The sequence below is a fragment of the Mercenaria mercenaria genome, chromosome 5 (assembly GCF_021730395.1).
Source record: "Mercenaria mercenaria strain notata chromosome 5, MADL_Memer_1, whole genome shotgun sequence".
Classification (NCBI taxonomy): Eukaryota; Metazoa; Mollusca; class Bivalvia; order Venerida; family Veneridae; genus Mercenaria; species Mercenaria mercenaria.
The window spans coordinates 52,257,074-52,271,278 of record NC_069365.1 but is presented as its reverse complement, the minus strand read 5'-3'; the positions used below and the strand labels follow the sequence as shown (position 1 = coordinate 52,271,278).

At 36.4% G+C, this 14,205-nt stretch overlaps 1 protein-coding gene across 1 annotated transcript in view; it reads left to right on the top strand.

The window, feature by feature from the left end:
* Window positions 1–1,800: 1,800 nt before the first annotated feature.
* Window positions 1,801–14,205, top strand: part of LOC123557214 (cytoplasmic dynein 2 heavy chain 1-like) — a 105,789-nt gene continuing 93,384 nt past the window's right edge. Inside the window, exons 1-10 of the mRNA XM_053544602.1 lie at window positions 1,801–1,812; window positions 4,400–4,559; window positions 5,070–5,330; window positions 5,746–5,978; window positions 6,322–6,570; window positions 7,026–7,099; window positions 8,504–8,648; window positions 9,061–9,236; window positions 10,000–10,195; window positions 11,645–11,753. Coding sequence (XP_053400577.1) covers window positions 1,801–1,812; window positions 4,400–4,559; window positions 5,070–5,330; window positions 5,746–5,978; window positions 6,322–6,570; window positions 7,026–7,099; window positions 8,504–8,648; window positions 9,061–9,236; window positions 10,000–10,195; window positions 11,645–11,753 — 1,615 coding nt within the window. The remainder of the gene's footprint in view (window positions 1,813–4,399; window positions 4,560–5,069; window positions 5,331–5,745; window positions 5,979–6,321; window positions 6,571–7,025; window positions 7,100–8,503; window positions 8,649–9,060; window positions 9,237–9,999; window positions 10,196–11,644; window positions 11,754–14,205) is intronic.

Sequence of the window (14,205 nt, the reverse complement as noted above, 5' to 3'; positions counted from 1 at the left end):
TTGGACTAAACTCGTTTAGTTTTGTTTTATAAGTGACAAATGATCGTCTCTATATAATGATATAAAATAAATTTTAATTAGATATATAATAAAAAATATATGGCTTATTTTCGTAAAAAAATCTTATTTTCGCGAAAATAACCTTATTTTCGCACTTTAGGCCTACCCACCTGTCGGCCTTAAATAAAAGAAGAAATTCCATTCCGGATCCCGGGTTCCGATATCGGGTTTTAGACTTTGAATGAGTTTTGTAAACTAGAATGTGATTGGCTTACACGTGAAAGCGTCTGCAACAACCAATCAAAGGTTCCTTACTAATACTTCTGTCGGAATTCCTGAGTGATCTGCGACAGGGAAATGTCAAACTGATTTATTCTGTTCTATAACCTTAAGCTGTAAGTGTTTCATTTAATTTATTGCTTTGATATGTCGTCGAATTTTATAGTTTCGATAATGAATAATTTCTTAGTTCCTGATTATGTTATAGTGGTACATTTTCGCTCTCATGTCATGACTAGTCAGGAATTTGTTTGAAAGTGGGTGGGGTAAGAATATTTTTGGAGTGGTTAGAATTTGTTCTACAGTTTGCAATAAACTGTAGTCAATAGATCAATTGAATGGTAGTCTTATGCCCTAACTTAGTATGGCTGAAGTATCTTGCCTCTGTGTTTCAGAAAATATCCCTCCGCCCCGTGGAAGCATGTTTTTTTTGGAAGTGGCTAGGGGTCTGGTAACTGACCCTTAGACCCCGAGTTTAGAGGTCCAGTTACCAGACGTTTACTACCCACAAAGCCTCTAGACTACCCGTACAGGGCAGGCTAGATGTCCGGTAATCAATATGAACGCTGAGAACGGTATTTACAAAGAGCTAGGAGACTATATACTCCTTTCTCATGGTACCGGGACTTCCATGATACCGGTGTAAACAGTTTTCTCGTGAGACTTTTATGTTAGCCCCGCCTATCAGCTGTTGACATAATTACTGGAGCAAAACGGAAGCCTCTCTTCGGTATCACACATTTTTTTGCTAAAATGTCAGGTTTACTGGAGAGTTGTTTACCTTTTTAGACAAAGCCATTTAAAACATGATTTTCTACCTTTGATCCCCACCCCCTGTGTCAAATAATCCTCTATATTTCCTATAAACAGTGTTTATTGTCTTAAATTTTTAGCGAAAATATCGTCTGACAGATTGCTGATGACGTCACTAAACCGGAAGCCATGTTGTTTCTATATTTAGGACATTTCTGAGAAATGAAAGTATGGCAAGCCATTAAGGCAAAAATAATGGAATTACATCAGTATGCGAAATATAACGATACCCAGTTAAGCTCCTGTACAACCTGTGCATTTGATATATGGGTCTGTCATTTAAAAAAGATTTTAATGTATATTCTCACAAGATAACTTTGCTATTCTTTGATTATGGTAGCTGGTGAAATTCTTTCCAAAATTTTAGACCTAGATAGATCTAGGTCTAAAAGAATAGATCTAGGTATCACTTGTAAAAGGTTTATCTTTGGTAATATGCAGGCTAAGTGTAAGATTGCTCAGTGTACGTCTTTTTGTGTTGAAAAAAACTTTTGAAATTTGTCTGAAATCATAAACTGTAAACTCACCTGAAGTATTGGGAAATATTAATATAATTGTGTATCAGGCTTTCCATAGTTGACACTTTTTTATGATTACACCGGTATCATGGGAAACAACTTTGACTAGTCAGATTACAACATGGCATCATACTCAGCGGGAATTAATAAACAATAATCAGATTATTAAAGTTTTTAATTCATTATAAGAATGAGGAAAGATGTAGGAAGCAGCAAAGAAATAATAAACAATTCAGGTGAATTGTTTTCTTTAGTTTCGTTCGTTTAGCGCATGTTTAGTACACCGGTATCATGAAAAACCAGGCTACTTTATCTTCGAAAACGGGAGATGATTTCAAAATTTGTTTTCGTATTTTTTTCTCAGTCTTTTAAATACACCGTAAGTCACAGGAAACAGAAGTATTTATAATTCTTTAATCCCGGGAATTATAAATACTTCTGTTTCCTGTGACTTACCAGAACAAGCTTTTGAAATCATCTCCCGTTTTAAAGATAAAATGTAGTCTGCTCTATTTTGATCAGAAATCTCAGTTCAACGAGCATGACGAGAAAGCATCTGGTTGATTCAGAGGATTAGGTTCATCATTTAAGAGCTTGGATTCCCAAGCTTAGTTTTTTATGGCCCCGAAGGGAGGCATATAGTTTTTGAACCGTCTGTCGGTCTGTCCGCAATTTTCGTGTCCGGTCCATATCTTTGTCATCGATGGATGGATTTTCAAATAACTTGGCATGAATATGTACCACAGTAAGACATCGTGCAGTGCGCAAGACCCAGGTCCGTAGCTCAAAGGTCAAGGTCACACTTAGACGTTAAAGGATAGTGCATTGATGGGCGTGTCCGGTCCATATCTTTGTCATCGATGGATGGATTTTCAAATAACTTGGCATGAATGTGTACCACAGTAAGACGACGTGTCCTGCGCAAGACCCAGGTTCGTAGCTCAAAGGTCAAGGTCACACTTAGATGTTAAAGGATAGTGCATTGATGGGCGTGTCCGGTCCATATCTTTGTCATCGATGGATGGATTTTCAAATAACTTGGCATGAATGTGTACCACAGTAAGACGACATGTCACACGCAAGACCCAGGTCCATAGCTCAAAGGTCAAGGTCACACTTAGACGTTAAAGATCATTTTTCATGATGGTGCATTGATGGGCATGTCCGGTCCATATCTTTGTCATTCATGCATGGATTTTAAAATAACAATGCATGAATGTGCGACACAGTAAGACGATGTGTCGCGTGCAAGACCCAGCTCCGTAGGTCGAAGGTCCTAAACTCTAACTTCGGCCATAATTATTCATTCAAAGTGCCATCGGGGGCATGTGTCATCCTACGGAGACAGCTCTTGTTCTCTAATCATATGTGCAGATCTCTTCTCCTCTTTGAGAAATAATCTCCTGGTTGACACTTATATCATTTTAAGGACCTATAGCTTCAAGAGTATGCAACATTTAATCAGCATTAGTTAAAGTATGCGGAGAGGTCTGCGTCGGCGTTGCCTGGTTAAGTTTTTGTTTAGGTCAGCTTTTCTCCTAAACTATCAAAGCTATTGCTTTGAAACTTGGAATACTTGTTCACCATCATAAGCTGACCCTGTATAGCAAGAAACATAACTCCATCTTGCTTTTTGCAAGATTTATGGCCCCTTTTGTACTTAGAAAATATCAGATTTCTTGGTTAAGTTTTATGTTTAGGTCATTTTTTCTCCTAAACTATCAAAGCTATTGCTTTGAAACTTGGAATACTTGTTCACCATCATAAGCTGACCCTGTACATCAAGAAACATAACTCCATCCTGCTTTTTGCAAGATTTATTGCCCCTTTTGGACTTAGAAAATCAGTTTTCTTGGTTAAGTTTTATGTTTAGGTCAGCTTTAATCCTAAACTATCAAAGCTATTGCTTTAAAACTTGCTACACTTGTTCACCATCATAAGTTGACCCTGCACAGCAAGAAACATAACTCCGTCCTGCTTTTTGCAAGATTTATGGCCCCTTTTGGACTTAGAAAATATCAGATTTCTTGGTTAAGTTTTATGTTTAGGTCAAGTTTTTCTCTTAAACTATCAAAGCTTTTGCTTTGAAACTTGCAACACTTGTTCACCATCATAAGCTGACCCTGTACAGCAAGCAACATAACTCCATCCTGCTTTTTGCAATAATTATTGCCCCTTTTGGACTTAGAAAATCATTTTCTTGGTTGAGTATTATGTTTAAGTCAACTTTTCTCATAAACTATCAAAGCTATTGCTTTAAAACTTGCAACAGTTTTTCACCATCATAAGTGGACACTGTACATCAAGAAACATAACTCTATCCTGCTTTTTGCAAGAATGATGGCCCTTTTTAGACTTAGAAAATCATGGGTAGGACAATATTTCTATTACACTAAAAAAAATCAGATGAGCGTCAGCACCCGCAAGGCGGTGCTCTTGTTAAAATAATAGTCAAGAAGGAACACTTACATATTATAGATGATGGAGGCAATGGGAGTTTGTATCGGTTAACTTCTGTTTAGGTTCACTATACTTGAAAACTATAAGCAGTAACTTTGGAACTTTGTTTATAATCTTTGATTGAAAATAATTAAATGAAGAATCATAACTCTTTCTTGTATTTTGTCAGAATTATTGCCTTTTTAACTTAGAAATTTGGTTTTGCTCGGTTAAATGGAATCACTCTTTTATCATAGTGGAATGAACCCATATTTAATTATATAAATTTCCTCATATTTATTATATTGGTTTAATATCTTCCCTGAATGCCTACATGTTATTTTATGTAGGTATATGCTCCACTGCTGTGTGAAGATGGAAAGTGGAGCAAGAACATAGACCCAAAACTACAAAGTCTCCTTGGAGAGTTGGAGGCAGGGCTCGGAAGTGCCCTCAGGAAACAGGACCCCACATTCAGGGGTAGAGATGGAGGGGAGGAAAACTTAGGAAGTATGTATGATATTTGATATTAAAAGAAACGTATATCACTGGTAAGAAAATGTTGACAAGGGCAAATTTCGATAAAACAGTATACTTCTGATTCTAGCAGTTTTTATTCTCACTAACTCTTAGCCTGCTGGCGGCAAGTGATTCTGTCTTTGCGACCAGTGCAGACCAAGATCAGCCTGCACATCCGTGCAGTCTGATCATGGTCTGCACTGTTCGCTATTCAGTCAGTAAATTTTTAGTAAACACCCCTTCAAATGATAAATGGTACTGCCTAAATTGGAAGATGGACCAGTCCATTATAGAAATATAGCAGGGTAAGAGTTATGTATGGTATATAAACTCCCCACATACTGTTCATATAACAAATGTATATGTTTGGGAATGTTCACATACATAAGGTTCAACACATGAAATGTTGTTTTTTTTACTGTATCAGTGATCGTATCATATTTGCAGTGGTTTAGAAATACTTTCCATTTTAATGATCGTCTTACTTTTTTTATCATTTAGGTATTCTAACCCCAGTCGATGAGTTTGATTACTGGGCAGACAATGCACGTGTGGGTAAGGGTGATGCCAGGGAGAGGGCTGAACACTTTGTTGAATTGTTCAAACCTATATCGAAGGACTATGGAGGTCTGGACGCCATGTCTTTACAAGATGCTATGGAGATAGTAGATATCACACAAGATACGCTGGATGATGTGTGGAGACAGACTGAGTTTGATGTGTATCCAGAAAATAGGATGAGACACCTTATGGAATGTATAGGTTTGTAATAAATAAGTTTTTGTATAGTATGTAGAACTGTTGAAGTGTAACTGTATATTGCTTTTAAATGCAAATGAAAGGGTTAATTACAAAATTGCTCAATGTACCTACCGGTACATAGATATTGAATAGACACTCTACTTTGATTTATATTTACATCAGTTAGTTTCATGAATAAATAAGCCCACTTTTTGTTGAAACTAATGAGATGTAAGAGTCTGTGATAGTAAACAAAAGTTATGAAAAAGGACATTTTTGGGTGAGGGTAAAACTTGTGTTAATGTTAGGGGGTACCGCTGACATAATCATGCCAATTTCATGCAGTTTGAAGAAACCATCTTATGAAATGATACTTTTGTTAATAAAGGAAAGGACGCTGGTAAATGTTCAAAGTTTTTCTTCTCAATAATAACAGCTGGGTCCCTTGGGCGTTATGTGCAAAGGAAGTTGTCGGAAGAAAATCTTTGGTCTGGGCAGTTTGGTACTATCAAGGAGGCGTTGCGCTCAGGGCAGCTGATCTGTGAACGCTGGATAGCATCATGTGAGACACTGACAACTCAGTTTTGGAAGAGATTCAATTTCCACCCATGGAAGGGAGAGAAATGTTCCCCGGAAGGTCTGAAGAAACTTGGTGCCAGAATAGAGGAGGTACGTTGTGTAGTTTAAAAATGTTAGCTAAAACTATGAAATACTGAATAACTCTACAATGTATATCTTTCTTTCCATCTCTAGCTGATAATGATTATTTTTGGTAAATCTAATATTAAGGAAAGATGAACTGACAACATTGAGTAAATGAGCACGCTTCTGAAAATGTTGAATTAAAAACAAGCTAAAAATCTTTAAATTTTGAAATTTTCCAAGAAGAAACACTATGAAAGGAAATTAGAAAGTGATATTTTAGCTTAAAGTAATTCTGGGGAACTTGGTTTATTTTCTTCCTAACTAATGCTACAAGCTGATATGAGTTAAATTTGTTTTAAATTTACAGATTCTCGAGTTACGTATTGTACATGACCAGCAGCTGAGGTTGATGACGTCCCAGGAACAGAAAGAATTGAGAGTAGATGATGCTTTTGCGCCATTTATGGGCCTCAATCCTCTGCAGTACAACCCCTATACTGCCCCACTGTGGGCGGCGGCTGTCAGTCAGTATGAGAGAAGTATGGCACCAGCTGAACAGAAAACGGTTGCCAAACTCAGGGGTCAATTTAGACAACTTGAGGGGAATCCCCAGCAAGTATGGCACACCTGATATTTAGTCTAATTTTTTTTATATGAAATTTGATTTGATATAGATGAAGTGGATTTTAGTTTTCACTTGACAATTTAATGGGCTTACATCTTGATCAGTCCTTTATCATTGAATTTTCAGCTCTAGTAGGGTATCTTTCTAAACTATCTGATTTGATTTGATTTTGTACTACTTCATCTAACACGTATATTCACATATAGACTTTCCTTGTATGTAGTTAATTGAATGTTTCATTACACATCTATGTAAGAAGATTTTTAAGGTATACCTACATATTGTGTACCTGAAAGTGTAATATAACTCTTATGTTAAGATATATATAATGCATCAACTGATGATCTTGATGTCTGAGCGTGTCAACATGCTAGCAAGTATCTGTTTTAAGGCAGTTGGTAAATTCGATTTTTAAGATATATGTACAAATTTTTTTTTTGTCACAGTTGCTGAGAGAATTCCAGAGATATAAATCCCTCATCAAGAGACCAGGTATCAGTAAAGAAATGGTTGGAGAGAGGTAATTTTATCTCTACTATACAAAGTATTTATGGAGAGCTTTCCTATTCGTCCTGGTGTCGGCATCCTTCCACATCCAAACCTTGGTTAAAGTTTTGATGCACTTTCTCTTTATCTCTGTAATTACTCAAAGGATTTACTTTAAGGTAGTTCTGCACGTTTGATAAACCGGAAGTGATGGCGTCACGCCATTTTTCCGGAAAACGTAGAATAAAGATTGGATTCGGCGTACGGAACAGAAAATCATTTTATAAATTAATTGCAACCTGTGAGTAAATTTATTACAATGGCACTGTTACTATATTGTAAAGTCAAAATTTGATATTAAAACATATCACTCGTTAAATAATTCAAAATAACGTCTTAAAATTAGCGTGAAATGCCCGGTTTACTTTAATCATGGTCAAATATCTCAAAAATAAGCACAAGGACCTACATATTTTATTTCATCAAATTATAGGCCATGTCTTTATTTACAACTGTGAGAAGTTTCATCAAAATTACATTGTAGAACAATTTCTATTCGCAGAATTGTTATGAAAGTTAAGATTTTCCCATAGACTCCCATTATGAAATATTGCGTGAGGTCCCTATTTTTCAAATCGGACTAGCAAGAAATCAAGCACACGACCCTATCTTTTTTATTTGCTTAATTTTCTAGGTATATTCGGAAGTTTTGAAAAATCAGTGTTTAATCGAATTCTACATTGTAGAAATAATTTCAGTCCAAACGTGCAGAACTACCTTAAACTTGAAATAGTTATTCCTCATCGTTGCCGTGTTGATGGTATTCCGGTTGAAACTATTTTGATCTCAGTGGAGCTAGGGTACAGTAAAGAACTGACCACTTGAAGTTACAAGGGATGGGCAAAATACTCAAGTTATCCATGGTTTCGAGTAATTCAAACAAAAATACTATAAGGAAAATTACTGGGAACTACATTAATTGATTGCTTGATCGAGCCAGATTTTTTACTCTGCCCATTTATGCTTGAGTGGGCAGTTCTATTGTAATTCATTCTAACATGCCAGAGAAATCTCATAGTTTTGTAGATGCAGAGCATCATTGTTGAAACTTAAATATTGCCATATATATTCTAAATGGTTCTGACAGAAATTCTCATATTATCTCTCTCTTCATTGACTGCTGATATGAAATCTAGGAGGACAACTGTAGGTCTTTTACAAATTAGATACAGATAAAATTAATGAACTTTAGTATGGTAATAGTTTATTCAAAGTTTTTCAAACTGATTTGAATGTGAAACCAGGATATGAGTCAGTTTAATTGGACATAGCGTTTCAAAATATCTCTTCGAAAGTTGGAAAAAAATATGGAATTTTTACTTAAGTGTATAACTTTCAGGAGTTTATCTTGAGCTTGATGACATTGTGTATATTACAGAGAGACATTGCTTGGCCAGCTGACTGTACATCAGAAGTCATTGCAACAGAACTTCAGTGACGCCAGTGGTGGGAGAGCACCCAAGGGAAAGAACTTGCCTGAGTTTGTCAACACCATTGTGTATGTGAGGCAGATAGAAGCAAAGGTATTAACAAGTAGAGTTATCTCTCTTTGTAAGCAGTTAATATGCAGTAAACGTTTGGTTTCAATTAAGCAAAAGCTAAACTAGGTTTTGGTTAGAGAATCTGAGCCTTGCATTATTGAATCAGCTGAAGGTGCTATATACTGAAGTTTATCTAAACTCAGTATTCAGGCTCAGTGGATTTTGTGATTTTAAGATACATTTTTGTGAAACCTAAAAATGCTCATTGTTGTATAATACTTTCTGCAATGTGACATTTTTTTGTTTAGTTCATGCATATTTCATCGTGTCTTTTCCAGTAATGTTTAGCTGAGCCAAGATTACAATAACATATGATTCCCTCATTAGATTAGCAATTTAACCCAAAATGGGCCTCATGCTTTCATGATACTGCATGAATTATTCTATATTACAGCTAGAAGAGAACATAAAAACTGCAGAAAGTTTACTCAGTGATCTGAGTGGATTCCAGAGATTTAGAAAGGATGCTACTGAGTTCCTTGATGAGATGGTCAATTGGAGACAGGAGGCTTTTGATGAGTGGTCACGTGACATACAGGCGCTCATTGATGACACGAAAAAACCTCTTAGGTACCAGTGTGTTTTTGTTTAGTCAGGCTGGATCCCTGTAAACATTGATTACAACCCGAGAATTCTTTTTATTATAAACATTTAATTGTCCTTTTAGAGAGGTAAAGAAGCTGCATTCTATTCATTGTCTTTTGTACACATGCACAAATGATTCCTGTTTTGTAGCTAGTTTGCCAAATGGATCCTTAATTAAACTGATGATATGTATCGGATTTCAGTTTTGAAACAATGTGATTCATTTTCATTTTGTTTTAATGATTTGAGCTCAACTGTGAAGTCATTTGATACAGTGGGTAAGGAATTTCATGTTTTTTGTCAAAAGGCTATTTCATGGGGATGGGAATTTGTGGATTTTAAATTTTGAATGTGAAATGAATAAAAATTTTACCTGTTTGTTGATATTAAACTTTGTGGATTGGCTGAACCAGGAAATCCATGAAAACTAGTCCCCCATGAATAGTAATGATTTAACCCTTACCATGCTAAATTTCTGTAATGAACTTGTCCATCTTTCAGTTTGGACAGTACCATTAACTGTTAAAAGGGGTGCTTACCAAAAAGGTACTGACTGAATGGTGAACCATGCAGATCTTGATCAGACTGCATGCAAGTGCAGGCTGATCATGATCTACACTGGTTGCAAAGACAGAATCAGTCGTGTCTAGCAAGAAAAGGGTTAAAAGGATATACATATGTGTAATTATGTAAAGGTTTGTTATACACAAACAGTTTAGTAAATGGGAATTTGTTCCTATATTTACAGTTTGGAGACAAATGGTAGACTGATGGAGTTGGACACAAAGAGTGGAGAATTGCGAGTGAACTATGGTGACAGACTGGTCACACTGATGAGGGAAGTGAGGCAGTTATCTGCCCTTGGTTTTGCTGTTCCTGCCAAGATACAACATGTTGCATCCACAGCACAGAAATTCTACAGGCACGGATGCATTCTGAAGCAGGTAAGTCAATGTAATCTCAGTTAATGATTTTTCATTACTGCTGTGTATAGAATTAAGATAAGTCTCACAAATGATAAACTATAGATCAGTTAGTTTTTTGCTTCACTTTTTAGCTCGACTATTCGAAGAATAAGTAGAGCTATCCTACTCACCACGGCGTTGGCGTCGGCGTCAAACCTTGGTTAAGTTTTTCGTACCAGTCCACATTTTGACAAAGTCTTTTGAGATAAAGCTTTGAAACTTTCAACACTTGTTTACCATCACCATGTCCAGTTTAAGGCAAGAGTACATAACTCCATCAAGGATTTTGGCTGAATTATGGCCCCTTTTAACTTACAAATCTTGGTTAAGTTTTTCGTACCAGTTCATATTTTGTGTAAAGTGTTTGACATATGGCTTTGAAACTTTTATCACTTGTTTATTATAACAGTCTCTATCTGTAGGCAAGAGTACATAACTCTGTCAGCTATTTTGGCTGAATTATGGCCCTTTTTGGACTTGGAAATTGGTACAGTTTTCGTACAAGTCAACGTTTTGTCAAAACTATTTGACATGTGGCTTTGAAACTTTGAACACTTGTTTATCATCATGATTTCCATCTATAGGCAAGAGTACATAACTCTGTCAAATATTTCGGCTGAATTGCGGCCCTTTTTGGACTGGGAAATTGTTTCCGTTTTCGTACAAGTCAGTGTTATGTCAAAACTATTTGACATGTGGCTTTGAAACTTTGAACACTCATTTATCGTCATGATTTCCATCTGTAGGCAAGAGTACATAACTCTGTCAACTATTTTGGCTGAATTATGGCCCTTTTTGGACTTAGAAATCAGTTAAATTTTTCATACCAGTCAATATTTTGCCTAACCTGTTTGTCATATGGCTTTGAAACTCTGATCACTTGTTTACCATCATAGTCTACATATGTAGGCAAGACTACATAACTAGGACAATGACTTTAGCTCAGTTATGGCCCTTATTTGACATTGAAATTAGTTAAGTATCGCATACCATTCCATATTTTGTCTAAACTGATATATGGCTTTGAAACTTCGAACACTTGCTTACCTTCATGGTTACACATTGCCATATAGTGCAAGACTTTCCCAAATCTACAAATACAGGTACATTGTTTGTCTTATCTATTAATAATTTTCTTTTGTCCGAAAATCTCTGGTAATATTTTGACCCTATACTTCCATCAATTCTTCGAATAGTCGAGCACGCTGTCAACAGACAGCTCTTGTTTTTATTGAATTTAAAGATAACAATGATATTTTGCTTGTTAAGTATTCATGCTGTGTAGATGAAGATATATCGATTGATATTCAGAATGAAGATATTTTCTTACAAAGTGTATGTAATGCTATACATACGTTACTTTTGCATGGAATTTGGCTGAATCAAGTTTTGAGCCAGTGTGACCTGTGAATATGTTTGATGTTTCAGGTTGCTCATTTCTATAACACGATTGATCAGCAGATGATTCCCAGTCAGAAAACAATGATGTTAGAGGCTGCCTTACAGTTTGAGAAACTGGCAAAAAATCCCAAAACTGGTAAGATTGGTTACGTACTTAACCCAATGGTGGATATAAAATGTTAAAATTTTACCAAATAAGTTTTTATTAACAGATAGGATGATGTTGATCGCATTTTCTGTTCACTGATTGATCATTCAGGTCATAAGATCTGGAAAAAAAAAATTCTTTATATTAAACACATTTGATACATGGCTAGATTGAATTGTGTTTTGTTGTTTTGTGGTGTCTAGTTTCCAGTACAAACTTCCTTCTCAGGAAGCATCCCTCACATTCCCTACCTAAAACAATTGTTTAAGACACTTGGCCTTAGATATAGGTTTTATTAGCTCATCTGTCACATAGTGACAAGGTGAGCTTTTGTGATCACCCTTCGTCCGTCGTCCGTTGTCAGTCCGTCCGTCCGTGCGTCAACAATTCCTTGTCTGCAGGATAGTGGTTTCATTAATGATTTTATTTTAACCAAACTTGCACACAACTTGTATCACCATAAGATCACAGTTCCTTTCTTAAACTGGCCAGATCCCATTATGGGTTCCAGAGTTATGGCCCCTGAAAGGGCCAAAATTAGCTATTTTGACCTTGTCTGCACAATAGCAGCTTTATTTATGATTTGATTTATACCAAACTGGCACACAACTTGTATCACCACGAGATCTTGGTTCCTTTCTTGAACTGGCCAGATTCCTTTATGGGTTCCAGAGTTATGGCCCCTGAAAGGGCCAGAATGAGCTATTTTGACCTTGTCTGCACAATAGCAGCTTCATTTATGATTTTATTTTAATCAAACTTGCACACAACTTGTATCACCATAAGATCTTGGTTCCTTTCTTGAACTGGCGGGATTCCATTATGGGTTCCAGAGTGATGGCCCCTGAAAGGGCCAAAATTAGCTATTTTGACCTTGTCTGCACAATAGCAGCTTCTTTTCGGGGGCTGAGCACGAAACTATTGTATCTTGTTCTTTATTTATTTTAAGACTCTAGAATTAAAAAGAGAATAAACACCTTTAACGATACTACTGAGTTTAATTTACCTAACATCAACATTGGCACCAATAGTCAGACAGTAAGACAATCTAGTATTACTATTAGTAAGTGGCAGATATGGCCGTGTGAAATGATATGCTGGATAATGTTTCGTAAATTGTAAAACCCCAGGCTATATCAAAATTGTAAAAAACGACGTCGAGCAAGCAAGCATATGTGTTATTTCACCTCTTCAAGATTCAAGGTTTTAATGGAAACATTTAAATCGTGACACTAGGAATTACGCTAGATTGTTTCTATTTACGGGCAAAACCTAGTTCACAACGATACGAACCATGTCATAAAACCAAATTACGTTACAAACACATTTAACCATACCACGGACGCATAAAATTATAGTAAACGGGTAATAACAAAACTTCACCACGATATCACCTGTACATTATATAATATTAGTTTCACAGACAACAGATCGATCGCAGATCGATCAGAACCGTCCACAGGGTGCAAGTGGATGATTCCTCATGATCATGGATTTATTAAACAGTCAATCGCTGATCGACTAGAACCGGCCACACGGTTCCTCATGAACATGGAACTCGTCAAGATAACTACATACACAGTCAATTGCTGATTGACTAGAACCAACATTAACAATTTATACAGTCAACGTATACACCGATGACTAGAATCGACCGTGGCGAGCAATTGATAACTTACATTTACCATAACCTATTTATACTGATGCCGTATACAGTAAACCGACATACCGACATGATAACGAGTACGTCAACTTCGTAACACGATTGAAAATACTTGTAATGATGTATAAGCAAGTGAATAACGGCATTGGGCTACCCAAGATCTGTGTCCTGAAAGGAGCACCTTAAGTGAAGCCACGAGCCGCAACTCACTTAATGAAACTTTGTGTATATAAAAATTATGAGCTATCCGTAAATCACAAAACATATGCTTGCCTGCTCATACGACCGGCTGAATTTTTCCGCCACAATAAATTTGCTAAAATTTATTTCCCCAAAAATTCAGGGAAGCAGATCACTTTGACAGTTAAAATTGTTTGACGTTAAAACAATGTGAAAATAGACTATAACTTAACAAGTACTTAACGAGAGAGATTCTTCGTAATTGAGTCTTTTAAGGCGTCTAAATAGAATTCTAGCCCCACATCAGACAGGTGCACCCCATCCCGTCTATAAAAACCCTGCGTTTTATGATCAATGTCAATAACTAACAAATCAGAGCGCGGATGACGTGACACACGCTTATAGCCCCAACGATTTACTCGTCTGCCCTTTGCTTCCATTCGGATGTTTTCTGCATCCGAACCTCCCCAAGAGAGCCTCTGCAAAATGTCAATCCAAATCAAAGTGCTGTTTGGCAATGCCTCGCTTACGTAATTAATTTCTTTTTTAATAATCTTAAACATTTGGGCTACAGATAGTGTTCGAAGGTCATTGCCC